The sequence below is a fragment of the Protopterus annectens genome, chromosome 8.part0 (genome assembly GCF_019279795.1).
Source record: "Protopterus annectens isolate FY-2018-M chromosome 8.part0, PAN1.0, whole genome shotgun sequence".
NCBI classification, from domain to species: domain Eukaryota; kingdom Metazoa; phylum Chordata; order Ceratodontiformes; family Protopteridae; genus Protopterus; species Protopterus annectens.
Window position 1 is genome coordinate 1,218,629,574 of NC_056741.1, and position 27,756 is coordinate 1,218,657,329.

General features: G+C 44.0%; 1 protein-coding gene across 1 annotated transcript in view; it reads right to left on the bottom strand.

The window, feature by feature from the left end:
* Positions 1–27,756, bottom strand: part of ADAR (adenosine deaminase RNA specific) — a gene marked incomplete in the record, with an annotated part of 1,768,745 nt that overhangs the window by 706,609 nt on the left and 1,034,380 nt on the right. The window contains 1 exon segment of the mRNA XM_044079403.1: positions 26,475–26,568. Coding sequence (XP_043935338.1) covers positions 26,475–26,568 — 94 coding nt within the window.

Consider the following 27,756-nt stretch of genomic DNA (forward strand, 5'->3'; position numbering starts at 1 on the left):
ACATGCCTCACCATGCAAACAACAAATACAGATCCAATGGAAAAGACTGGGTGGGAGTGGGAGGGCCTGCTCAACTGTCAAGTCTTCAGCTGTGTGGGAATCAAAAGAAGCGGACTCTCTGGGTGCTGAATTCAACTTCAGCACTTGCACAAGGGGAACATGAGGGCCCACTCTGAGCTCAATGATAAAGCAGGCATATTCATGCAAGGAAGGTGGGACAAAAGGCTAAGCTCACAAAAGATACTGTTTGAAAGGAGTACAACAGGTTTCTCCAATGTATTCCTCAACTTCACGGCCCTTTTCCTCCCTATTTACATTGTCCTATGTAAAGCAACAACAATAAAGCATTTACAATTTTTATAATTCCCCTTACTTCTGTAACAGAAGCCTACCTTCTCATACTGTGATGGTTTCACTTACAAAATGATTCTCTCACGTTTGAATAAAGCTTGCTGGAGTCGCCCAATTACTGACATCGAGGCCAGGCAGTGCAGGTACTTTTTTTTTTAATCAGTTCCCTCCCCCAAAGTGACATCACCACAGCCATCATCTAATTCTAACTAAAATAATAAGACCCACCCATTCTGTGATGTCACGGCTCCCTTGTCCTTCCCTCAGCCTGAGTGCTGTTCATTTTATTCAGTAGTAGTGTAGTAACACCGATGTTTGGAAACAGAAATTTGGTATGCATACTTGTACATTCTGCACGGCAAATGATACTTAGGTGGTGTACTGCTTGCATACTTCTCTGTTGTATTTGCACCAGATACTGCTAGTGTACAGTGCGGGAATAGAAAGATTAAAAAATTACCCTGGTATCAGAGGTGGCAATGCAACATATTCATAGTGGCTTAATATGAGAGTAGCTCTAAGCAAGCACCATGTGAAACCTCAAGCACCTAGAATTATTCAGTGCAGCTTCCACACCTTAAGTCTGAAAATGAATTCACATACTCGCATGAACAGGAGTAGCTGCATATTGATGGCTAAAGGTGTATGGGCATGTCGGGTGGTTACTACATTGCAAAACTGGTATGTAATAGTGGAGATATTTGGAAGGCATGAGCAAACACACCAGTATATTAAAGTCATAGCACCAACTGAACTGGAGGCTGGCAAATAGATTTAGTAAGGGATTTTGTCCATGCACAAATATTTCAACAGTGATTCTTTGCAGTGGCATCCATTATCTGATTCAAGGTAAGTTAACTTTGATGTCCTTGATTTAAAAAAAAATCAATAAAAAATGTACTTTGTTATAAGTGACTTATGGACACAAGAAAAAGAAAGGGGAAAATATAGCAATGTGGTTTGTATGTACAAAGACAAATACAGGGACACTGCAAAAGGTTTTTTTTTTGCAAACCAACCAGTGGAGTAAAAACATATGAAGGCAAACACTGCATACCAACACACTTTGCACATGTAAATCTCAATTTTTAACAAGGTGGAAGCATGAAGTGATACCTTAACACTTAAACTAATAAAGATCTAAACTGGTTAATAATATAAATGTTTTATTCTTTAGCTACTTGGTGCAAGACCTTACTGGATGTGATTGCAGTCAAGTAAGGCCATGGTTATAGTGCAGCAAAAAAGTGTCCCCTCTAACAAAGGAAATGCTAGAGCAAAGATTAAATTACATGAGTCAAGCACCCTGCTGAGATCTGCCAATCAATGGAATTACCAGGTCAAATTACCCTCAGGACTTTTGACAGCTAGGGAAGCCAAGTGTTATGGGGAGGGGAGAAATAAATGGACTGGAATTCATTGTCTCACAAATTAGTGCCATTTAAACTAAATTAGAAAAAAAGGCAGCAGTAAACAGCACTTTGAGTGTGTTCTGTGGCATTTGCACTGTTTCTGTTTTAAGTAGTCATCCAGCAGCAGGGAATGTTATAGTTTCATAGTTTAGTACTAGGCTATCTGCCCTGGGGCATTTGCAAGCCTAGCCATAGTGATGTGGCTTTTGTCACCCCATGAAATGGTACAAAAATGTACAGAATAAATTTAGAATACTGTGCCCCTGTCTAGCAGTGACACAGATGTGACCCCTGGGGGTAAACTTACGATCTCCCATCCACTCATCAAGATTTCTCTTGAGTCAGTGAGGGGCTCTGCCTAATATGAACTGGGATTTTGTTCCAAAGCATGGGAAGCCTCTGGGTTATGAATCTATCCCTCCAGCATGTCCTATTCATACTTGTGCCGAGGTTTAAGTCTTTAGCTCTCGTGGTCCTGATGGATTTGGATTTTTTGAGGTGGAGCATGTCCATCAGATCCTGATTGGACACGGCCTTGTACGTCAGGCAGAGATCACCTCTGAGCAGGCGGTATGCTACTGAATAGAGCTGAAGTTTCTTTAGTCTGGCAGAATAAGACATATGTTGGAGACCCTTGATCCTCTTGGTGAGGTACTTTTGTGGTCTTTCCAGCTGTTGCAAATGCTGGGTGAGGTACATACCAAATGGGGCATTGTACTCAATCATGGGTCTGATGAGGGAGGAGTACAGGGGTACAATGACATCCTTGGATCTGGATGTGAATCCCTTCATGATGAGGTGTGCAAGGTAGAATGTTTTTCTAACCACTTTGGCAACGTGGGTGTCAAATGAGAGGTCGCTGTCGACTTGGGTCCCTAGGTCTCTGATTACTTTTTCCGTACTCAGTGGGTTGCTGTCTATGTGATAATTTGTGGGTACTTTGTTTTTCCCAAAGGGGATGACTATACATTTTTTGGCATTTAGTTTAAGGCCGTGACTTCTGCACCAGTTGTACGTTTCTGTGAGGCCTTTTTGTAGGATGTGTGTGTCCGCTGGTGTATCGACTATGGCGCCTAGTTTGCAGTCATCTGCGAACTTTGTCAGCCACAGCCCTCCCATGTTTGCTTTAACATCTGAGAAATAAATGCCAAACAAGAGGGGTCCCAGGACAGATCCCTGTGGGACACCACTTGTGGCTGGCTGAGTCTGACATTGCTCCAGCGATTTTAACTTTATGGGTTCTGTCCTTTAGCCAGTTTGCAACCCATCTAGTGACATAAGGGTTTATGTTTAAGCTGTTGAGCTCATCTATGATGCCTGAGTGGGGTATTGTGTCGAAGGCCTTAGCCAAGTCCAGGTAGGCTGTATGGACTGCTTTGCCCTCATCAATGGCTCTAGTGACTGTTTCGAAAAAGTCAACCAGGGTCAAAAGGCAGGATCTGCCCTTTACAAAGCTGAACTGGGTGGGGTCAAGTGTCTCTAGGTCCCCTGTGTCTCTGTTTATGAGTTCCATAATGATTCTTTCCATAGCTTTGCAGACCAGGCTGGTTAAGCTTATGGGGTGGTAGTTCCCAGGGTCTGTAGAGGTACCACCTTTGTGGAGTGGGACCGCTGTTGCTGTACGCCAGTGTTCAGGCACATATCCTGTAGTAAGGCTAAGGTTAAATAGCATTTTTATGTGCTGGTTTAGCTCCTCTTGGAGTTCACGTAGCACGCAACCCGGGATACCGTCAGGGTCCCATTGATGCTGTGTTTTTAGCTTTGTTGAGGGCGGTTCTCACTTGGACATCTGAGATGACAGGGAGATTACATTCAGCTGGGATAAGTATTTCTTCTTTTGGGGGTGAGGGAGGGGAGAAATTTGCACTGAACCTGTCAGCCAGAATGTTGGCAATATCTGTGGGTTCAGTGTATTTTTGTTGTTGTGAACTAACTCTGAGCATACCTGAGGGTTTCCAGGTTTCTAACACAGCTGAAGAAGGCTTTGTGGTTATCTTTAGTGTCCTTAGCGATTTTTCTCTCAAAGTTGGTCTTGGATGTTTTATGAGAACGTAGTTTTCTGCTAATGTTGATCAGAGATGTCTTCCCTTTATGGGATTTTGCTCTGATGTGCAGTAGCTTCCTTCTTTTGTTATACAATTTGTTAATGGCTGAGGTCCACCAGACAGGGCGCTTGCCTTTGGCGGAGAGGGACTTGGATTTATTTGGGATTGCATGATCCATGCATTCTTGGAGATGTCCATAGAAAGCATTTGTGAAGGATTCGGCATTGTGGGATGTGGTATCCACTGGCCCAGTGGGCTTAAAGGATACCATCTCAGTCTTAAGAAGAGTGAAGTCTGCTTTTGAGAAGTTTTTCACTGTGGTCTTTTGTGCTGGGGGTGGAGGTGGGATATGTACATCCAGGGTGATTAGTTTGTGGTCAGATCTCACTAGTGAGGGGCATACCACTGGTGTGGAGCATTTTGTCCCCATGTTTGTGATGATCAGGTCTAGTATATTATCTCCCCTAGTGGGAGAGGTGACTAGTTGTTCCAGTACATTTGAATTTATGAATTCCAGGAACCTTTGGGCTAGGGTGTTAGGGCTAGAATAATGTACCCAATCTATGCTTGGGTAGTTGAAGTCTCCCAGTATGATGGTATTTTGTGATACATTCATATCCTCCAATGTCTTCAGGAAGGCTGAGTGGGGTTCCTGAGATTGGGAGGGTGGTCTGTAACATGCTACCAGTTGTATAGCAGTTTGCCTATGGTTAGTTGCACCTGTATGGTCCCTGATGCTTCATGTGTTGCTACTAACCTGGAGGTGTCAGGTGTCCTTGATGAATATGAACACTCCCCTCCCTTTGTGGTTCGGCCCGGGTTTTGGGGCGAAAAGCATGTCTGAGGTATAGCCTGGTAGCGCTGGGGTGCTCTCAGGAGCCTTGAACCAGGTTTCAGTTACTGCACAGACTTCGATGTTCTCCATGCTGAGGAGTGCATCGAGTGCCTGCATCTTGAGATTTAGACTTCTGGCACAGAGCAGCATTACCTTTAATTTTTTTCCATTTTTGTTTTCTAAGGAGGTGGGTGTGTCTTTTGAGCCTTGCCTAAAAAAGGCACTACGGGGGTGGCAAGAGTCTTAGCCAATATCCGGAAGCCCAGTGGTGACAGGTGTAAGCCATCCCTTACGACGCAGCGTGGCTTGTCCAACATGTCATCCCAGGCAGACAGACATTGGATCCCCTTAGAATGACACCAGTACTTGAGCCAATTATTAAAGCTGATCATCTTGTCTTTGTATTGTGGCATCATTCTTGGTGAAGGCAAGATGCTGCTCAGGGTCAGGGTCATACCAGCCTGGGCTACATAATCGGAGAGCTCCTCTATGTCTCTTTTCATGTAGTCCAGGGAGGTACGTCTCAGGTCATTCACGCCAGCATGGACAATGACGGAGTCATATTTGTACTTGCTTTGGAGTGACCTGAGTGCGTGTGTTATGTGGCGGATCCTAGCTCCAGATAGGCAGCTCACAGTCACCCTCTCCTTATTCAGCCTGGTGTCTGACTATAGAGTCACCTATTACTAGTGTATCAGGCATGGTGTTTGACCTTAAGGGCTGTGATTGGTTGACACACTGATTTATTGAAGTATGTGTTGCATGTGTTTTGTTTTGAGGTGGTGAATTTTTGGATGTCTGCTTTGGGGGCCCCTGTTTTGGTAAGTTTTTTATTAGAGCCTCTGAGTACGTCTGTGTTTTTATGTGTTTGGTTTGCAGTTGTGGTAGGTCTATGTGGGACTGGGTTTGTTGTGTGTGTGGTTACCATCTCCTCCTGTCTGGTCATGCCAGCCCCGAATTGAGAGAGTTCAGCCTCCAGTTTGGCTAAATAGTTGCCTCTCTCACATGTATTTGTGTTTGTTGGGAGGAAGAGAGGGTTGTCTGTGTACATGAGAGAATTGTAGCATTGTCTCAAGATACCCAGATTAACCAGCTGAACTGGAGAGGATGCCAGTAATCTACCACTCGACATGCTAGAACAGTATAAGGGAGTGCTGTGCCTTTAAGGGAAGTGGATATTCACAGGGGTGGTAGGTGGATGTAGTGCTTTACTTAGTATGAGAGTGCTTACTTAGTAGAGAAGTTTTGAGAACAAGTGCTAGGCTTATAATATAGTGAGTAGTCTGATTATACTAAGAGTAGAGCTACTTACACTGTTTTGTTTAACTCAGTACTTTGTATGCATGCAACACCTATGAAATGACAGGAACTTTAGGCAAACGGAGGCCTGCATGATGTAACATTTTTGAGCTAAACAATGATTTCTGGGATACTGGATGGCAACCCGATTTATCCAAACCACGTCAATATGCCAGCCTCCAGGTGGTCAGAGTCTGGAATTACATATAAAAATATTTAAAATCCTGTAAATAATCCCAGAGTGCTGTTAAAGTGTAGGAAACATCATGCCATGATGTTTTAAACATGTTTGAGTCTGTGGGTGCGGTACTCCTTTAAGGAAAAGGGGATGTGTCTATTGGGAGTCCTTTTGCAATCAGTTGACAACTGCAAGAATAATCTCACTAGACAGACACCACATGGCCTGGGAAGAGATACAATTCAACAAAACATACATATGTGATAGGGAAGGGACTGTCCATTTCCCACTCTCCTGTGCCTTTACCTGCTTACTCTTCATATCTATGGTTGGAATGGTGCTCAGGACACTCCCCTTTCACAATCAGTAAACTGGCAATAAGATCTTTAACCTCTTCAAAAATAATGCACATTACACTCCTCTCCCCACAGAGTACAATTTGTGGATATGGAGGTACTAGCTTGCACAGGTATACCCTGAAGGTCCGAGTGCTTTTTTGGCAATGGGCACAGGAACTCTCCCTACAGTGCATCTTCAAATTCGCAGCCAAACTGCGTGTGTGCAAAGAATTCTTGAAGTGAGGGAACGAGGCACATCTTCCAAACTAATGTGCCAACAGCAGCCCCCCCCAGTGCAGGAGCTACATACTGCAAAATATCAACACAAGGCCCTAAAACCAGGGGGATCCTTACTGCAGCCAACTGATAAGGCTCCCTTAAACTAAGATTCGGATATGCATCCTTCCCAATTACACATGGAAATCAGTAAAAGTCCCGCTGGATAAGGGAACTCCAAGAGAGCACTTGAGGATTTGCCCCACTGTCCTGGAGGCCTCATGCTGCAGCAGCAAGGACACGAAGGCTTGTACATAACAGCAAGGGTTTCAGTTCTTCTCTACAGGTCCTCCCACTGAGCTCCTGAATCTGATCCAACACAGTATATTCTTACCCGAGAAAAACATCATTTATCAACTCATGAAGTGCTTTAAGAAGTGAAAATGGTGCAACTCTTCCCAGGCAGCTGAAGGTCAAACCTGCATAGGCAGAAGTAATAGCTTCAAAGAAAGTCAGTTTTGCCACATGCCAACTGTAGTAAAGAGGCAGAGCTAACTGCTGCTACCAAGGTGAGTTAAATCAGAAGTACACATATCAGGCAGCCAAGCTAGGAGTACAGGACAGAGTTAACAGATACCTCTTGTCTTTTACACAAAGGGTTACAAGGTGTCTCAAAGTACTTAACAGCCCGCCCTAGTAAAATTTTACCTACCATGAAATAGCCTCTCTTATCAGCATGCAGACATTTCAAACATTTTTTGGGGAGCACATACATGAAATGCATTCTTTGGGTGGTAAAAGCTGCATAAAGAAGAAATTAAACTTTCTCCCATCAACCATAGTATGAGGAGCCCTGTATACCTTCATCTCAACCTAAATTTAAGGGTGACGAGAATATTAATGAGAGAAGTAAACAAGAATATATAAGACAACATAGCTTCAAATATCCAAAGTCACTGGAGAGGACAGGGACCATTAAACTTTGTGGGGGCTTGAGTTCTGTCTCCAGCCAATGATTTGGGAAAGAATGACCGTTACTTTAGAAATGGAAAACTAAATAAGCATGAAAAGTACAGTTGTGTACACTTACCATAAATGTAGATGTTTGAGTATATTCACTGTTGCAGTCATCACATTTGGGTTATCTGCTTGCAGTAGCCCTCAGTTGGCCTGATTATCAAAGTCTTGGGTCCTGCGTTGGTTGCGGTCTCATCAACCATGACGTCAGGTAGTCAGGGGTATAAAGCATGCAGCCGATGGCATTACATCAGTTTTTCTTGCCCCAGATGTCGGGTGACCCCATAATGCAAAGCAATTATATACAAGGTTACACCTCCAACAAAAAAGCAAATACACCAAAAAGCTTTAAGCATAGTAAACAAGAATAGAGGTGTAGTCAATAGAAGTCAGGGGGCTGAAGGGAGGGTAATTAGGACTGCAACAGTGAATACACTCGAACATCTACATTTATGGTTAGTGTACACAACTGTACTATGTTCTTTGTGTTTCACTGTTGCAGTCATCACATTTGGGTAGATTCCCAAAGCTAAGGATAGGAAGAGGTAATTAGATAGCATTAAGACCAGCTATAAGGCCCTGCAAGACTAGTGGCAAAGCCAGCTCTGGATTTAGAGAAAATAGGCAAATGGTAATGCTTGAAGGTAATGTACAGAACTCCAGGTTGCAGCTTCTAGGATGTCCTTGGTAGGGACACCTCTGAGAAAGGCTGTAGAGGTAGATGCAGCCCAGGTTGAATGTGGTCTTATCCCCTGTGGGGTAAGTTTTCTATGGTGCTTATAGCAGAAATGAATGCAATGGCTTATCCATTTAGAAATCGTTTGCTTTGACATGGCCTTCCCCTCTGCCCCTGCAGCAAATGCAACCAGCAGCTGTTCAGATTTCCTGAGAGGTTTAGTCCTGTCCAAGTAAAATCGAAGTTGTCTGTGCACATCTAAGGAGTGCAGGATTCAGTCCCCTTTTGCAACTTCATGCTATTCAAGTCAGAAGTTACAAACTTCATGACACCCATGCAGACAGGAACTGAAAGTTTGACTGCTGAGTCCTACACTAAGGCACTCAAGCACATCCACACATGCATGAATTGTGCCATCCCAAATAGAACCAAGATGCTCTCCTCCAAAAAAAGGAAGCCAATCTGGTGGTCCCCTGCCATAAACAAACTTTACAACAAAAGGAAGGAACAGTTGCAGAAAAGAGGAAAACCCCAGGATGCAAAAAACTCCCTTACCAGACTCAGTAAGAAGCTGAGATCCCTCAAAATCCTCCAAAGCTAGTTACGAAAATAAAATTGCCAAAGATTCCAAAGACCACCACAAGGCATTCTATAACTATGTCAAGAATCTAAATGGCAATGCTCAGATCTGCTCTGAGCTACAACAGAATGGCATTAAATATACTGATCCCAAGACTATTGCCATTCCTGGCAGATCGATTCAGTGCCAACTTCACTCCCCTCTCATCCCCTAAATGGCCCATCTCAATAACGGAAGATTGCCAAATTCTGGTAATAACGGCCACACAGGTAAAAAACACACTCTCCAAAGCTAAGAATACAGCAACCATGGGACCAGATGACATCCCGTGCTGTATACTACATGAACTACAAAATGAACTGGCACCTCACCTAAGTGTCATGTTTAATCATAACCTCACCTCAGGCTTCATGCCCACAGAGTGGCACACAGCTACAGTTATCCCACTCCACAAGGGGGGATCCACCTTGGATCCCGGGGAACTATCGCCCCATCAGTCTGATGAGCTTGATCTGCAAGGCCATGGAATGTATGATCATGGAGCCTATAAACAAAGACATTGGCAACATTAAAACACTGGACCCCACCCAGTTTGGGTTTGTGAAGGGCCAATCTGGTCTCCTGAACCTGACTGACTTCTTCGAAACAGTCTCCAGAGCCGTGGCCAAGGGTAAGGCAGTCCACACAGCCTATCTGGACCTCGCCAAGGACTTTGACATCATCCCCCACTCTGGAATCATAGATAACTTACTAAGCTGGGCATTAATCCCTATGTCACTCGATGGGTTGCCAACTGGCTTACTGACAGAACCACACTGAAAAGTAGCAGACTCCAAATCCAGCTCCAGTCAAGTAAAGTACCTCAGGGTTCAGTCCTGGGACCTCTCTTGTTTGACATCTACTTCTCTGAAATACAGGCCAACACTAAGAGACTCTGGCTAACAAAGTTCGCAAATGACTGCAAACTGGGAGCCATTACTGAATCCCCAAATGATGTCTATACTCTACAAAAGGGCCTTACAGAAACAGATGCTTAGTGCCAGAGTCATAGGCTCAAGCTCAATGCCAAGAAATGTATAGTTATCCCCTTTGGGGAAAAAACATGTACCCGTGAATTACCACATAGTTGGCAGTACACTAAACACCGAAAGTGTGATAAGAGACTTAGGGACACAGGTGGACAGTGGTCTCACCTTCAATAACCACATCGCCACAAACAGACAGGAAATCCTTCTATGTGGCACACCTCATCACTAAGGGCTTTTCATCCAGAAAAAAGGAGGTCATTGTCCCACTGTACTCACCCTCATCAGACCCACTATAGAATACAACACCCCATTTGGTATGTACCTCTCAAGACATCTGCAACTGGAAAGGCCACAGAAATACCTCACTAAAAGAATCTAAGGCCTACAGCAGATGACGTATGCAGACCTTCTTAAAACACTCTAGCTATACTCTGTCGCATATAATCTACTCCGAGGCGATCTCTGCCTAACATACAAGGCCACGTCAAACCCAGAGTTGTTGGACATGCTACACTTAGAAATCCCAATCCCTCAGAGCCACACGCTCCAGGGATCTAAACCTTGGCATCACAATAAATAAAACATGCTGGAAACTGTCCATTTCCCACTCTCCTGTGCCTTTACCTGCTTACTCTTCATATCTATGGTTGGAATGGTGCTCAGGACACTCCCCTTTCACAATCAGTAAACTGGCAATAAGATCTTTAACCTCTTCAAAAATAATGCACATTACACTCCTCTCCCCACAGAGTACAATTTGTGGATATGGAGGTACTAGCTTGCACAGGTATACCCTGAAGGTCCGAGTGCTTTTTTGGCAATGGGCACAGGAACTCTCCCTACAGTGCATCTTCAAATTCGCAGCCAAACTGCGTGTGTGCAAAGAATTCTTGAAGTGAGGGAACGAGGCACATCTTCCAAACTAATGTGCCAACAGCAGCCCCCCCCAGTGCAGGAGCTACATACTGCAAAATATCAACACAAGGCCCTAAAACCAGGGGGATCCTTACTGCAGCCAACTGATAAGGCTCCCTTAAACTAAGATTCGGATATGCATCCTTCCCAATTACACATGGAAATCAGTAAAAGTCCCGCTGGATAAGGGAACTCCAAGAGAGCACTTGAGGGATTTGCCCCACTGTCCTGGAGGCCTCATGCTGCAGCAGCAAGGACACACGAAGGCTTGTACATAACAGCAAGGGTTTCAGTTCTTCTCTACAGGTCCTCCCACTGAGCTCCTGAATCTGATCCAACACAGTATATTCTTACCCGAGAAAAACATCATTTATCAACTCATGAAGTGCTTTAAGAAGTGAAAATGGTGCAACTCTTCCCAGGCAGCTGAAGGTCAAACCTGCATAGGCAGAAGTAATAGCTTCAAAGAAAGTCAGTTTTGCCACATGCCAACTGTAGTAAAGAGGCAGAGCTAACTGCTGCTACCAAGGTGAGTTAAATCAGAAGTACACATATCAGGCAGCCAAGCTAGGAGTACAGGACAGAGTTAACAGATACCTCTTGTCTTTTACACAAAGGGTTACAAGGTGTCTCAAAGTACTTAACAGCCCGCCCTAGTAAAGAATTTTACCTACCATGAAATAGCCTCTCTTATCAGCATGCAGCCACATTTCAAACATTTTTTTGGGGAGCACATACATGAGAAATGCATTCTTTGGGTGGTAAAAGCTGCATAAAGAAGAAATTAAACTTTCTCCCATCAACCATAGTATGAGGAGCCCTGTATACCTTCATCTCAACCTAAATTTAAGAGGGGTGACCGAGAATATTAATGAGAGAAGTAAACAAGAATATATAAGACAACATAGCTTCAAATATCCAAAGTCACTGGAGAGGACAGGGACCATTAAACTTTGTGGGGGCTTGAGTTCTGTCTCCAGCCAATGATTTGGGAAAGAATGACCGTTACTTTAGAAATGGAAAACTAAATAAGCATGAAAAGTACAGTTGTGTACACTTACCATAAATGTAGATGTTTGAGTATATTCACTGTTGCAGTCATCACATTTGGATTATCTGCTTGCAGTAGCCCTCAGTTGGCCTGATTATTAAAGTCTTGGGTCCTGCGTTGGTTGCGGTCTCATCAACCATGACGTCAGGTAGCCAGGGGTATAAAGCATGCAGCCGATGGCATTACATCAGTTTTTCTTGCCCCAGATGTCGGGTGACCCCATAATGCAAAGCAATTATATACAAGATTACACCTCCAACAAAAAAGCAAATACACCAAAAAGCTTTAAGCATAGTGAACAAGAATAGAGGTGTAGTCAATAGAAGTCAGGGGGGCTGGAGGGAGGGTAACTAGGACTGCAACAGTGAATACACTCGAACATCTACATTTATGGTTAGTGTACACAACTGTACTATGTTCTTCGTGTTTCACTGTTGCAGTCATCACATTTGGGTAGATTCCCAAAGCTAAGGATAGGAAAAGGTAATTAGATAGCATTAGGACCAGCTACAAGGCCCTGCAAGACTAGTAGCAAAGCCAGCTCTGGATTTAGAGAAAATAGGTGGTAATGCTTGAAGGTAATGTACAGAACTCCAGGTTGCAGCTTCTAGGATGTCCTTGGTAGGGACACCTCTGAGAAAGGCTGTAGAGGTAGATGCAGCTCTGAGAAAGGCTGTAGAGGTAGATGCAGCCCTGGTTGAATGTGGTCTTATCCCCTGTGGGGTAAGTTTTCTATGGTGCTTATAGCAGAAATGAATGCAATGGCTTACCCATTTAGAAATAGTTTGCTTTGACATGGCCTTCCCCTCTGCCCCTGCAGCAAATACAACCAGCAGCTGTTCAGATTTCCTGAGAGGTTTAGTCCTGTCCAAGTAAAATCCAAGTTGTCTGTGCACATCTAAGGAGTGCAGGATTCAGTCCCCTTTTGCAACTTCATGCTATTCAAGTCAGAAGTTACAAACTTCATGACACCCATGCAGACAGGAACTGAAAGTTTGACTGCTGAGTCCTACACTAAGGCACTCAAGCACATCCACACATGCATGAATTGTGCCATCCCAAATAGAACCAAGATGCTCTCCTCCAAAAAAAGGAAGCCAATCTGGTGGTCCCCTGCCATAAACAAACTTTACAACAAAAGGAACAGTTGCAGAAAAGAGGAAAACCCCATGATGCAAAAAACTCCCTTACCAGACTCGGTAAGAAGCTGAGATCCCTCAAAATCCTCCAAAGCTAGTTACGAAAATAAAATTGCCAAAGATTCCAAAGACCACCACAAGGCATTCTATAACTATGTCAAGAATCTAAATGGCAATGCTCAGATCTGCTCTGAGCTACAACAGAATGGCATTAAATATACCGATCCCAAGAATATTGCCAATATCCTGGCAGATCGATTCAGTGCCAACTTCACCCCCCTCTCACCCCCTAAATGGCCCATCTCAATAACGGAAGATTGCCAAATTCTGGTAATAATGGCCACACAGGTAAAAAACCCACTCTCCAAAGCTAAGAATACAGCAACCATGGGACCAGATGACATCCCGGGCTGTATACTACATGAACTACAAAATGAACTGGCACCTCACCTAAGTGTCATGTTTAATCATAACCTCACCTCAGGCTTCATGCCCACAGAGTGGCGCACAGCTACAGTTATCCCACTCCACAAGGGGGGATCCACCTTGGATCCCAGGGAACTACCGCCCCATCAGTCTGATGAGCTTGATCTGAAAGGCCATGGAATGTATTATCATGGAGCCTATAAACAAAGACATTGGCAACATTAAAACACTGGACCCCACCCAGTTTGGGTTCGTGAAGGGCCAATCTGGTCTCCTGAACCAGACTGACTTCTTCGAAACAGTCTCCAGAGCCGTGGCCGAGGGTAAGGCAGTCCACACAGCCTATCTGGACCTCGCCAAGGACTTTGACATCATCCCCCACTCTGGAATCATAGATAAATTACTAAGCTGGGCATTAATCCCTACGTCACTCGATGGGTTGCCAACTGGCTTACTGACAGAACCACACTGAAAAGTAGCAGACTCCAAATCCAGCTCCAGACAAGTAAAGTACCTCAGGGTTCAGTCCTGGGACCCCTCTTGTTTGGCATCTACTTCTCTGAAATACAGGCCAACACTAAGGGACTCTGGCTAACAAAGTTCGCAAATGACTGCAAACTGGGAGCCATTACTGAATCCTCAAATGATGTCTATACTCTACAAAAGGGCCTTACAGAAACAGATGCTTGGTGCCAGAGTCATAGGCTCAAGCTCAATGCCAAGAAATGTATAGTTATCCCCTTTGGGGAAAAAACATGTACCCGTGAATTACCACATAGGTGGCAGTACACTAAACACCGAAAGTGTGATGAGACTTAGGGACACAGGTGGACAGTGGTCTCACCTTCAATAACCACATCGCCACAAACAGACAGGAAATCCTTCTATGTGGCACACCTCATCACTAAGGGCTTTTCATCCAGAAAAAAGGAGGTCATTGTCCCACTGTACTCATCCCTCATCAGACCCACTATAGAATACAACGCCCCATTTGGTATGTACCTCTCAAGACCTCTGCAACTGGAAAGGCCGCAGAAATACCTCACAAAGAATCTAAGGCCTACAGCAGATGACGTATGCAGACCTCCTTAAAACACTCTAGCTATACTCTGTCGCATATAATCTACTCCGAGGCGATCTCTGCCTAACATACAAGGCCACGTCAAACCCAGAGTTGTTGGACATGCTACACTTAGAAATCCCAATCCCTCAGAGCCACACGCTCCAGGGATCTAAACCTTGGCATCACAATAAATAAAACATGCTGGAGGGATAGGTTCTTAACCCAGAGACTCCCCAGACTGTGGAATAGACTTGCCCGTACAGGTCAAGCAGAGCACCTCTTTGGCCCTCTTCAAAAGGAACCTTGACTGGATGGGAGAAAAGAAATTCACCCCAGGGATCACGTCAGTCGCCCTGCTAGACAGGGATCCAGGGAAGTAAACAGTGTGGGAAGAAATAGCCAGGGAATTGTTATGGCTAGGCTTGTATAGGCCCCTAGGGCCTATAGCCTAGTACCAACCTATGAGAGAAGAGGGGTGGTTCTGTGTTGTAATGTGCTGAAATGGCTGAGGCATGAATTTTGATGGAGGAAAAGGAAAGGCCCTTGTGAAGTATCTCAATTAAGTATTGGAGAATCTGAGGTAAATTGGGCACTGCTGTGCCCATATCCTGAGTCTGGTTCCAAGAACAGAATCTTTTTCCATTACTCAGCAAAGGATTTTCTAGTACTAGGCCTCCTTGCCTCTAGAATGACATCCAACACTTGCTTACTGAGGGATGGTAAAGGAGAGATCAGGTAATTAGCCAGGTTGCCAGGTTCAGGGTTTGAAACTGTGGGTGCAGAATCTGGCCCTCCTGCTGGGACAGCAGGGCAGGTGTCTGAGGCAGGTGCCATGGTGCCAGTAGTGACACTGCACAAAATGGGGTACCAGTGTTGGCGTGGCCAGTCTGGTGCAATCAGCATCATCCTTGATTTATCCTGTTTGATGTTTAGTAGTACTTTGGACAGGAGAGGCAGAAGGGAAAAAGGCATAAACTGGTTTTCCCAAGTGAAGGACAGGGCATCCACTTTCCAAGCTTGTTTGTGGGGAGTAATTGTGTAGAATTTGTCCAATTTGTAGTTCTGGAGAGAGGCAAACAGGTCTATCTATGGCCTCCCCCATTTGTTTCTCAACATGTTGAATATCTTTGGTTCCATTTTCCACTCTTGTGGGTCCATGAGATTTCTGCTTAGGTCTGCCAGTGTGTTTAGCTTTCCTGGCAGGAAATGAGCCTGAAGGTGCACTTTGTAGCTCAAGTTTGTGTTCCACAGAGCCATAGCTAGTCTACAGAAAGGGTACGAGTGGGTTCCCCCCTGCTTGTTTATGTACCACATAACAGTGCTGTTGTCCATCTTTACCAATAATTGTCCTGGAAGAATGTGGTCCTTGAAGGCTGTCAGAGCATACTGTACAGCTAACATTTCTTTTTCAGTGATATGCAGGTGCATTTGACATGGGTTCCATTTGCCCTGAATGAACTGCCCTGTCAAGTGAGCCCCCCATGCATAGTCTGATGTGGCTGTTAGGGTTTGGGCATCAGGGGGTAGAGTGAATGGCAGTCCCTTGTTCTTGTGGCAGGCCTCTGCCCACCAAAGGAACTCTAGCTGTAGACAAGGTATGATAGGAATCATTGGTTCTAGATCCTGAGAATGTTGACACCATAGGCTTTTTAGATACCATTGTAGTTTCCTCATATGCAGTCTTGCATATGGAATTAGTAGAATGCAGGAGGCCATGAACCTCAGGGCTTGCAGAATTTTCCTTGCAGATAGCTGGGCCTTTGTGGCCAGTAGTTTGAAGTAGGCTGTCAAATGAACTTTTTTCTCTGGCGTGAGGTAGGCCATCTGGGAAGTTTGTATTGAAGCTTGCTCCCAGGAATACAATTCATTGGCAGGGTACAAGATGCGATTTCTTTTCATTTATGGTATACCCCAGAGGAGTTAGCAATTTCTTTAAAAATGCCAGATGATTTCATAGCATGGCCTGGCTTTCTGCCTGAATTAGACAATCATCCAGGTATGGGTATATTTGAATATTTCTTTGCCTGCAGAATGCAATGACTGGAGCTAGGCACTTTGTGAATACCCTGGGCACAGTAGATAAGCCAAAATGGCAGTGCAGAGAACTGGTAGTGCATGTAGCCTGCTCTGAAGAGTAGGCTTCCTTTAAATCCAGTGTTGCCAACCAAGGATCTTTGCCTAGCATGGGAAGCAGATGATGAAGAGTTAGCATCTTGAATTTTGGGATTACCAAAAATGTGTTTAGGATAGACAGATCCAGAATAGGACGCCAGGAATTGTCTTTTCTGGGTACCAGTAAAAGTCTTTAGTAGAAATTGCCCCCATTCTTCTGGAACAGGTTGAATAGCTTTGATGCTTAAGAGAGAGACCTTGCTTTTGAGCCTCTGCCAACTGATTTGGGGGTAGGTCTGGCCAACCGTTTGGGGTTGGTAAGGAGTGGAAGTGGAATCTGTATCCTTGGGAAATTATTTAAAACCCATTTGTCCTGGGTAATGAGTTTCCAATTTTTTTGCATGCAGGGCAATCTTTCCCCCAGAAGGAGCAGTCAGTTGAGGAGGGCTTGGAAGGTTTAAAGTTAAGTCATTAAGACAATTTACCATGGGGGGGTCTTACTACTCCCTGCATTGGAAGTGGGAGCCTCCCTCTGTTTAGGCCTGTGGGTACTTTGGGACTGAAGCCTGGGTGTTCTGCTGGTTCTGGGTTTGGACTGAGAAGGCCTGGAAGAGGCAGAAAAAAACAATTCTTAGAGGGCCAGTGCCTACTAAATCTGGGAGGTTGTACTTGCAGGAAATCTTTAACAGTTTGCATAGATTTAGTTTTTTCCTCCATCTTTTTAAGTACTCCTACTGCTTTGTTGCCAAACAGGCAGTCTTGGTTTAAGGAAGCATCCAGCAATTTAGCTTTAACATGATCTGGCAGAGACTGCTCCATGAGCCAAGCATGCCTTCTAACTACAGGAGCCAGTGACAGCAGCCCTACAAGATGCATATAATGAATCAAAACCACACTGCAAAATATGTTTTCCAACTTGTTCAGCAGAATGGATTAAATCCTGTAATTATTTATTTTCAGCACAGTCAGGAATCAACATCATTTTCTGTTTAAGCAATCCAATAATATGCTGCTGATACTTTAACATATGAAACTGGCAGTTTAAAGCCCTAAAGGCTAAAGTAGCAGAAGTGTATACCTTCTTATCCCATCTATCCAGTGCTGTGGAATCTCTATCAGAGGGGATAGGATTTTTGGCAGTAGTAGCCTTAATGCCCTTGGGTCCCTGCGAAATGGTCTCAGGATCGGCAGTAGGATTTTTAAACAGGAACTTGTGAGAGTCTGGTACCCTGTAATACCCATCAGGTTTTTCTGGGAGCAGGAGGTAGAGAGTCAGGGGCCAGGCAGATTCCGAGATGGCATCATCTACAATGTCCAGTACAGGAAGGACAGCTAAACGCCTGTGCTGAGGCAGGAGTAAGAATTCCCTAAGCCTCTTTTTGGAATCAGAGTAATCCTGGCTTTCCCAGCGGAAATGCTCCCTAAGAGTATGCAAAGTTTCACCAAAAGAGAAATCCTATGGAGGGGAAGCAGAGGGAATAGAGTCCTCTGCATCAGAGTCCTCATAGGTAGATAAGAGCAAATCGTGGTCATCAGAGAAAACAGAAATTTCAGAATCCTGATCAGAAGAATCAGAAGGAAAATCAGTCCAAGGCCTCTTACAGGGGGAAGGGTGGCTTCCCCTGATTAGATTAATAAGGTCCTAAGCCATTTTATCATTTTTTTTTTTTTTTTTAGGCATAGGGGCCTGACCATGAGGTCTGAGCGTTGGTTATTTAGGCATAGAGAGAGTTTTAGGCCTAGAAGAAAAAAATGGCGTCGGTTTAATATGCAAGTCAGTAGCCTTGAATACACCCTCAGAAGCCGGTGCCTGCACAGCAGCTCCAGACGCATCCAAAGTAGAGACATCCACAGGTTCCACAGTAGAAGAAGCATCTTGTGGCATACCGGACTCCGAATGGGTCTCAGTAGAGGCCTGCGAATCTAAAGTAACGGGTATTGGGGGCTGCGGAAGCGCCTGAGTACCAGCGAACTGGTGACTAGCTTAGGAGAAGCATTGTCGGCAGCTTTGGACCTAAGTAGTCCCTGTCTTTATCTTTGCATTTTTTCTGAATGTCGGTAGTTCGGTGGCTTACCGAAGCCATTTCTGGATAACTGAACAGAATACCAAAATATTTAGAAGCGTAAAAGAACAGACTATGAATAGTTCATTGTTTAAATAGGGCACAAAACCGACAGCGAGCTATGTCGTGGTCTGGGCCTAAGCAAGGAATGCAGTACAAATGGAAATCTTTATGAGGTATTTGCTTTCCACAAGAAATACAATTGTTAACTTTTACTGACATCGGTTTAGAGCAAGAAAAAGTTTTCCCAACGGGGTACTTAGCTTAGTTGAAGACTTCGGTTCTGAAACGAAAAATTCAGGAGTTGGCCGATCGGCACTTGCGAACTGCTTCGGGCACCGCACGGCAAGAAAGACTGACTGGTGTAGGCTGCATGCTTTATACCCCTGACTACCTGACTTCATGGAAGATGAGACAGCAACCGACGCAGGACCCAATACTTTGATAATCAGGCTGACTGAAGGCTACTGCAAGCAGATAACCCAAATGTGATGACTGCAACAGTGAAACATGAAGAACATCTAAAACACACAGAAAAAGATGAAGGCTTTATGCAGAAAGCTCTTTTGCAACTCTGATCCAAAGTCTTAATTCCTTGTTGAGTGGGAAGATAGATGCCATGGTCAAATTTACGATGAGCAGCTTAGATTAAAAAGGTAGCCCACCACTATGGGAGATGTTCTCAATGAAAAAATAAAATCAGGCAAAGATTTGCCTAAATAATCAACTTTAAAGGACAAAGATGAACTAAATTACTTAATTTTGCAGATAATGTACATTGTGTCACTGAGCAGTGGATAATCTGTGAACTAAGCCAGGCCTCAACACTAGCTTGACCCATAAGCGAATCTGAAGACTTCCTAGGAGAAAGACGAGGCAATATGACCAAACTGGAGGGACTTCTTCTCAAGGGTCTTTCTGCATGACACTTCCTTACAAACCAAACCAGAGAAAAATCTACTGTCTTAGCAGTCTTAAAACAGCAAAGATTCTAAAGCAAATACATTTTGTGGATAGTGTACAAAGTGAAGGTTAAAATGCACATTAGAGTTTGCCGGAAAACTAATGCTGTCCAGCACGGGCAATGGTCTAGATACAACAGAGAACAACTGGAGGAGGTTGGTACTAAGAGAAATGTAAAATAAAAGGCTACTGCCAGAGTATAACCAGCATTTGAGCCTTAGTAATTGGAAAAGTTTACACTTGACTCCACCTGCTGCAGGTTACTCTTCCTTGTCTGATCATCTCATTAAAAAAAAAAAAAAAAACCCAGCACAATATCAGATTCATATTCAGTGTCTAATGGAAGAATGACTAAATGTCAAAACTGCTCCAGTGGAAGAACTGGGAATAAGAAACTCCTGACCATCTGTGAGTAATGATCATCATCACTCACGGCTAGATAAAACAGGCTGACAAGGTTTAGGAACAGCCATGCAAATATGAAGGCAGACTACGCTGAGGCAAAAGATACAAAAGTTCTCGGTCCTTGAATGGAAAGAAAGGCCATAGTCTCCAAGAATTCAAAGAAAAAGCCAGAAAGGGATGTTCTCTACATCACCACCAAAACCTGAAGCAAGGGGAAGACCAAATCCCATTGTTAAACTCTTCAGAGGAAGATGCCCCAGATAAGGAAATGAAGACCACTATCATCAATGAAACTTCAAGGAGGAGCCATGCCTTGGGCTTGGAGTAGATTTACTCGTGCCACTCATATCCCTGCCTTAATGACAGAGTACTCCTTTATGTGACGCTTCTTAAAGCTTTCAGTGGATTCCATTAATATGAGGCAGCCTATGGATGCACACACCCTGAATTTCTGGTTATAATATCTTAACAGCTGTTGGAAGTACAGCACTAGCAACAAGAACACAAGACAAAAGTCCAGACAAAACCAGTGCATACAATGCTTCTAGTGACCACACAATTTTTAAAGTCTGTTGTGATGGCAACCCCAGTTTAAAAACTGAACACTGTTAGGGAGAACATGTCTCTAAACTAAGGAGCAAAGACTTCCACGGTGTCAGAAAGGGACATTAACTATAAAGCTCAAAACCAATGTTAGTCAAGAAGAGCAGCATGGATGAACCATGGAAAAGTACAGTTGTGTACACTTACCATAAATGTAGATGTTCGAGTGTATTCACTTTTACAGTCATCACATTTGGGTAATCTGCTGGCAGGTTGCCCTCAGTGGGCCTGAATTCCAACATCTTGGGTCCTGCGTCAGTTGCTGTCTCCTCTTCCATGACGTCAAGTCATCAGGGGTATAAAACAAGCAGCCGATACCATTTTCTTCAGTTTTTCTTGCCCCAGATGCACCGCAAATACACCACATAGGTTGTAGAAGATAGAAAAGGAAAGAAACTCCAGAATGAAAAGGGGGATGGCGGGTGGGTAACCTGGACTGCAACAGTGAATATACTCTAACATCTACATTTATGGTAAGTGTACACAACTGTACTATGTTCTTCATGTTTCACTGTTGCAGTCATTACATTTGGGTAGAATCCCAAAGCTATGGTTGGGAGGCTGGAGCTAAACAGCATTAGGTGCTGCTATAAGGCCCTGCAGAACTGCAGTGGCAAAGCCTGCCCTGGACCTAGAGTAGAGAGGCAAATGATAATGCTTTGTAAAGGTGTGAACAGAACTCCAAGTAGCAGCCTCTAGAATGTCTTTGGTTGGTACTCCTCTGAGAAAGGCTGCTGAAGTTGCTGCAGCTCTGGTGGAATGAGACAATGCCCTTGGGCACAGGTTTACCATGGTGTAAAAGTAGCAGAAATGAATACAGTGGCTTATCCACTTTGAAATAGCCTTTCCTTCTGATCCTGCAGCATATGTCACTAGCAATTGTTCAGTTGTTCTTAGAGCTTTAGTCCTGCTCAAGTAGAATTTTTAGCTGTCTGTGTACATCCAAGGAATGCAGAATTCTCTCCCTTTTGTTCTGTGGATTTGGATAAAAGGTTGGCAGATGAATAGTTTGGTTAAGAGCCACACTGGAAACCACCTTAGGCATAAATGTTGGATTTGTCCTCAGACACCCTGTCTGGGTAAAATATGATAAAAGGCTCCACAGCCATGAAGGCCTGTAGCTCCGAGACTCTTCTTGCTGAAGTAATTGCTAGTAGCAGAGCTGCTTTCCATGATAAGAACTTTATATCAGCAGTAGCGGCTGGTTCAAATGAAAGCAGGGTGAGCTTTTCCAACATATAATTGAGGTCCTATGCAGGTATCGGTGATCTTCTAGGAGGCCTTACATTTTTGGCTCCTCTAAGATACTGCTTTAGTAAAGGATGAGAAAAGATTGGAGGCTCTGTATTGTAATGAGCCGAAATGGCAGAGGCATGGATTTTAATTGATGAGAAAGATAGGCCTTTGTCAAGCATCTCAGTTAAGTATTGTAATATCTGAGGAATATTTGGTTCTGCTGTATCAGTTCCTTGTGCTTGATTCCAAGCACAGAATCTCTTCCATTTATCAGCATAACATTTTCTAGTACTAGGCCTTCTGGCTTCCAAAATGACATCCATGACAGCTTTACAGAGAGGTGTTGTTTGTAAAACTATATGATCGGTCATGCTGCCAGGTTCAGTGTCTGGAGTTGATTGTGCAGGATCTGATGGTTTTGCTGGGACAATAGTTGAGGTCTTTGAGGTAAGGTCCAAGCTGGGTACTGAGACAAAGTTCCTTAGGATTGGGTACCAATGTTGGCGGGGCCAGTCCGGGGCAATTAGTATCATCTTTGGTTTCTCTTGTCTGACTTTTAGGAGGACCTTGGGAAGAAGAGGTAGAGGAGGAAAGGCGTAAACTGATAGGTTTTTCCATCTGAAGGATAGGGCGTCCACTTTCCATGCTTGTCTTCCTTTTGCAGAATCTTTTCAATTGGTAATTTTGAGGAGAGGCAAATAGATCCATGTCTGGACTCCCCCCATTTCTTTGTCATGCTGAAGACTAGTGGATCTAGTTTCCACTCGTGAGGATTCATAAGGTTTCTGCTTAAGTCGTCTGCCAGAGTATTTTGTTTTCCTGGCAGGAATTGAGCTTAAAGATGTATTTGGTAAGTCAAAGCTGTGTCCCACAGTGCCATGGCTAATCTGCAAAGGGGGTATGAGTGTGTGCCCCCCTGCTTGTTTATGTACTGCATGACCGTGTTGTCCATCTTTATCAGTAGTTACCCCGGATGAAGTAAGTCCTTGAAGGCTGTCAGGGCATTTTGAACAGCTAGCATCTCTTTCTGGTTGATATGTAGATGCATTTGTTTTGGGGTCCATATGCCCTGAATGCATCTTCCCGCCATGTGGGCCCCCCCATGCATAATCTGATGCGTCTGTTAAGGTCTGGCTGGCAGGGGTAGAGTGACGGGCCGTCCCATGTTTGGGTGACATGCCTCTGCCCACCATAGAAACTCCTGCTGTAGGCAGGGAATGAGAGGAATCATTGTTTCCAGACTGCGACAATGACTCCATAAACTTTTTAGGTACCATTGAAGTTTCCTCATATGCAGTCTTGCATATGGAATCAGTAGGATGCAGGATGCCATGAAGCCCAAAGCCTGCAGAATTTGTCTTGCAGATAACTGGGTTTTTGTTGCCATCAGTTTGAAGTAAGTAGTCATTTGCCTTTGCTTGTCTGGCGTGAGGTAAGCCATCTGGGCAGTTGTAATCAAGCTTGCACCCAGGAATGTTATCTTTTGAGAGGGTACCAGTTGTCATTTCTTTTTGTTTATTGTGTACCCTAGGCATGTTAGAAGCCTTTTCACAAATGCCAGGTGTTGAAGAATGTCCTTGTTCTCTGCTTGAATGAGAGAGTCGTCCAAGTAAGGAAATATTTGTATACTTCTTTGTCTGCAAAATGCAATCACTGGTGCCAGGCACTTTGTAAAGACCCTGGGCGCAGTAGATAAGCTGAAGGGCAGTGCAGAGAATTGGTAATGCATTAAGCCAGCCTTGAATCTGAGGTATCTTCTGTACGATTGCCTTATTGGGACATGCAGATATGCCTCTTTTAGGTCTAATGTCACCAGCCAAGCATTCTTGCCCAGCATGGGCAGAAGCTGCTGCAAAGTCAGCATTTTGAATTTTGGAATGTCCAGGTATGTGTTCAAAATCGATAAATTCAGTATTGGCCGCCAGGCCTTGTCCTTTCTGGGTACCAAGAACAGTAGAGTAAAATCCTTGTCCTTTTTCCTGTTTTGGTACTGGCTGAATGGCCCACATATCCATGAGTGACGTAACCTGTTTCTGTGCCCCTGCCCATTGATTTTTTGGCAGATCTGGCCAACCATCTGCCATTGGCAGAGTATGGAAATGGAATCTGTATCCCTGTGATACTATGTTTATCACCCCACTTTGTCCTGGGTTATTAACTGCCAATTTTGAGCAAAGTGTGCTAATTTTCCCCTAGGGGTGCTGCCAAAAGATAAGTGCTTGGTGAAGGCAGAGGGAAGTCATTGGGACTGTTTTCTGTAGGTTTGCGCTTTATCTCCTCCAGCTTTGGAGGTAGAAGCGCCCCATTGCTTTGACCTGTATGAATCTTGCTCCTGGTATCTGGAACCCTTAGAGCATCTGGATTTGCCCCTTTGAGCTCTGTCTGAAAGAGAAAGGACCAATTTTTTTGTCGGCCAGTGTCTACTGAATCTGGGTGGCTGCACTTGTAAGAAGTCTTTTACAGCTTGCATATACTTAGCTTTGCTTCCATTTTCTTTAAAACCTCTTCTGCCTTAATACCAAACAGAGTATCATGCTGTAAAGGTGCATCTAGTAATTTAGCTTTAATATGATCAGGCAAATTTTGTTCCTTTAACCAGGCATGCCTCCTAATCACAGATCCAGTAACTGTGGCCCTGCAGGAGGCCTCTAAGGAATCAAAACCACACTGCAAAGTATGCTTTCCAACCTGTTCAGCTGCATGCAATAATTCCTGCAAGTCTTTATTTTCTGCACATTCTGAAATCATCATTTTCTGTTTCAGCAATCCCATAACATGTTGTTGATACTTGAGCATATGAAACTGGCAGTTTAAGGCCCTAATTGCCAAGATTGCAGATGTATAAACCTTTATTCCCCATCTATCCAGTGCCCTTGAATCTCTGTCAGAGGGGGTAGGATTTTTTGCGGTTGAGGCTTTAACTCCCTTTGGACCCTGTGAAATAGTTTCAGGATCAGCAGCAGGGTTTCTAAATAAAAATTTGTGAGAGTCAAGGACCCTGTAATATCTGTCAGGCTTACTGGGAGCCAGAGGTAAGGAGTCAGGGGTCAAACTTGACTCCGAAAACACATCACCCACAATGTCTAAAACAGGGGGTATGGCTAAAGGCCTGTGCTGAGGGAGAAGGAAATCTTGTTTTTTGATTCTGAGAAATCTTGACTCTCCCAGTGAAAATGCTCTCTCAAAGTATGCAAGGTTTCTTCAAATGAATAATCCTCAGGCGGTGGTGCAGGTGATATAGACTCCTCTGCATCAGAATCCTCATAGAGAGGTAAAGATAATTCCTGATCAGAAGAGGAATCAGAAGAAATAGAAACCTGATCTGAAGATTCATAATCAGTGTCTTTCCTAGTCCTCTTATCTGGAGGGGGATGGGAACCCTTGATCAAGGTAATAAAGTCTTCAGCCATTTTGATCATCTGTTTTTTTAGGCATAGAGGCCTGTACACGTGGCTCATGCGTCTTGTTTTAGTTTTAGAAGTTGCTTTTGTCTTTGGTTTTGCAGCCGTCGGTTTGATGTAAAAACGTTGAGGCCTGAATACACACTTAGAAGCCGGTGCCTGCTCAGTGGTTCTGGACCCATCCGAGGGAGATACATCCGTGGGTCCAATAGGTTTCTCGTGGCATGCCGGACTCCACATGGGTGTCAGTAGGGGCCTGCGACTCGAAAGTAGCAGGTATCAGGGGCTGCGAAAGCACCTCACTGAGTACCGGCGAACCGGCAACTGGCTTAGGAGAAGCTTCGTCGGTTTTGGATCTCAACTGTTTCTCTCTGTCCTTTTCTTTGCACTTTATGTACTCCGGTAGTCGGATTGCTATCAGACGACATTTCTGGGTAGTTAAATCCGTTTCCAAAATACTCTGAGGCAAAAATATGCCGACGCTTAATAGTGCATTAGTTAAATCTAGCACAAAACCGACAGCCAGGCACTTTGTGATCAGGGCCTATGCAAGGAATACAGTATAAATGGAAATCCTTATGAGGTATTTGCTTCCCACAAGTAATACAATTAACTTTTTCTGACATCGGAATGGAGCAAAAAAACGAGTTTCCCCAACGGGGTACTTAGCTTTAGTGAAGACTTTGTTTCTGAAACGCAAACTCTAATATTTCAGTATTCGGCCGACCGGCACTTGCGAACTGCTTCTGCTTCGGGTACTGCGCTGCAAAAAAGACGAAAGAAAATGGCGTCGGCTGCATGCTTTATACCCCTGACGACCTGACGTCATGGAAGAGGAGACAGCAACCGACGCATGACCCAAGACTTTGGAATTCAGGCCGACTGAGGGCAACCTGCCAGCAGATTACCCAAATGCAATGACTGCAACAGTGAAACACGAAGAACATCTACAAGTAAGACTGGAGAGGCTTCTCAGTCAGACCTGAAAATCCTAAAGGTTCTATGAATAAGAGAAAAAGCCACTGCAGTCCCTTCTCAAAAGTAAACTGTTCTATACTACCACTGTTAAAGAATTAATTTTTTTACATATCGGATTCACAAAACTCAGTAAAAAAAACTTACCTGATGAACCCTCTGCGCGCGATGATCTCTGCATGACAATCATTAACAGTTTCCCCTTTCAAGCTTAGCTCTTCTCCTTTCACACACCGATTGCCTAATAAACAAATGAAATGGAAGCTAGATGATGAAGAAAGTACATACACAGCTACATTTTTACCTATTATTTAAACTACAAAGGGGTCCACCAGGTTGTGGATCCAAAATTATGTTGCACTTTGCACCACAGTAGAACATTCCTAGTTCCTGAGCCCATCAGACTGCCCTTAAACACTGAGCAAATATACTTCCTACCGATAAAGGGGAAGAGAGTGTGAGACACACACACAAAGTACCATATAAGACTACATACTTGCTCAATCTACAAAATAACTTGACCAACAACCGCTGGATGAAGAAACAGCACAAGCAAAGCAAAATATACTGAAATATACCAAGTAGGGGCCCACACAAGTATCAACTGGAATACAAGAACACAGCTGTATTATCAGAAACTCTCTCTGGTGGGTTTACACCCTGGACGTATACGGAGCAGTAAACTCCCCTATGAAGTACAGAAAAGAAAGATAGAGGGAAACAATCAGTAGTCTAGGTCCTAAAATACCAAGGTAACAAACTTTAACAGTTTAGGCAATAATGCCTGGCAAAAGGCACGAAGAAAAAGAACACGTGACCACAGCACAGATGTCTCAAACACTCCCTAAATCTTTCTCCAATTCAGAACAAACGGCGTCTAATTTATTTTGAATTTTCTGCACTTTCTTTCTGCAATTCAGATATTACGGAAGCAAGCATCTATAACATCCCAAAGCCCAATGTCCGAACCAACCACCAGATTTCAGGATTTGATTCTCAGGATTTGATTCTCACTGTCAGTCGGACTGCAATGCAAACTTTGAAACAGTCACTTAACCCAACTTACATGCCCTGGAGGAAAATGGGCAAGGCTTTTCAATGGTCACTTGGAATACATGCCTAGGAACTGCTTAAGAACCTATAAGCACTGGAATCAAACACACTTCCTGTGGAGCAGCCTAACATTTTCCAAAAGGTAGTTTCTTACCTTATGGCAAAAAAAGAAAAATACAACTGGCATTCCTCTTTTAAAGGGTTTTGTAACTGCTATCACCTCCCTCCCTGTAGCAAATATGAACTGGTCAGCTTTCCTAAACTCCTGCACCTACTTCAAATAAAGCCAGAGCTGGAGGTGCACATCAAGGAGTTAAAGAACTCCCACCTTCCCCAGCCTTTTACCCTGGTGGGAAAAGGATAGATTCAGGGACAA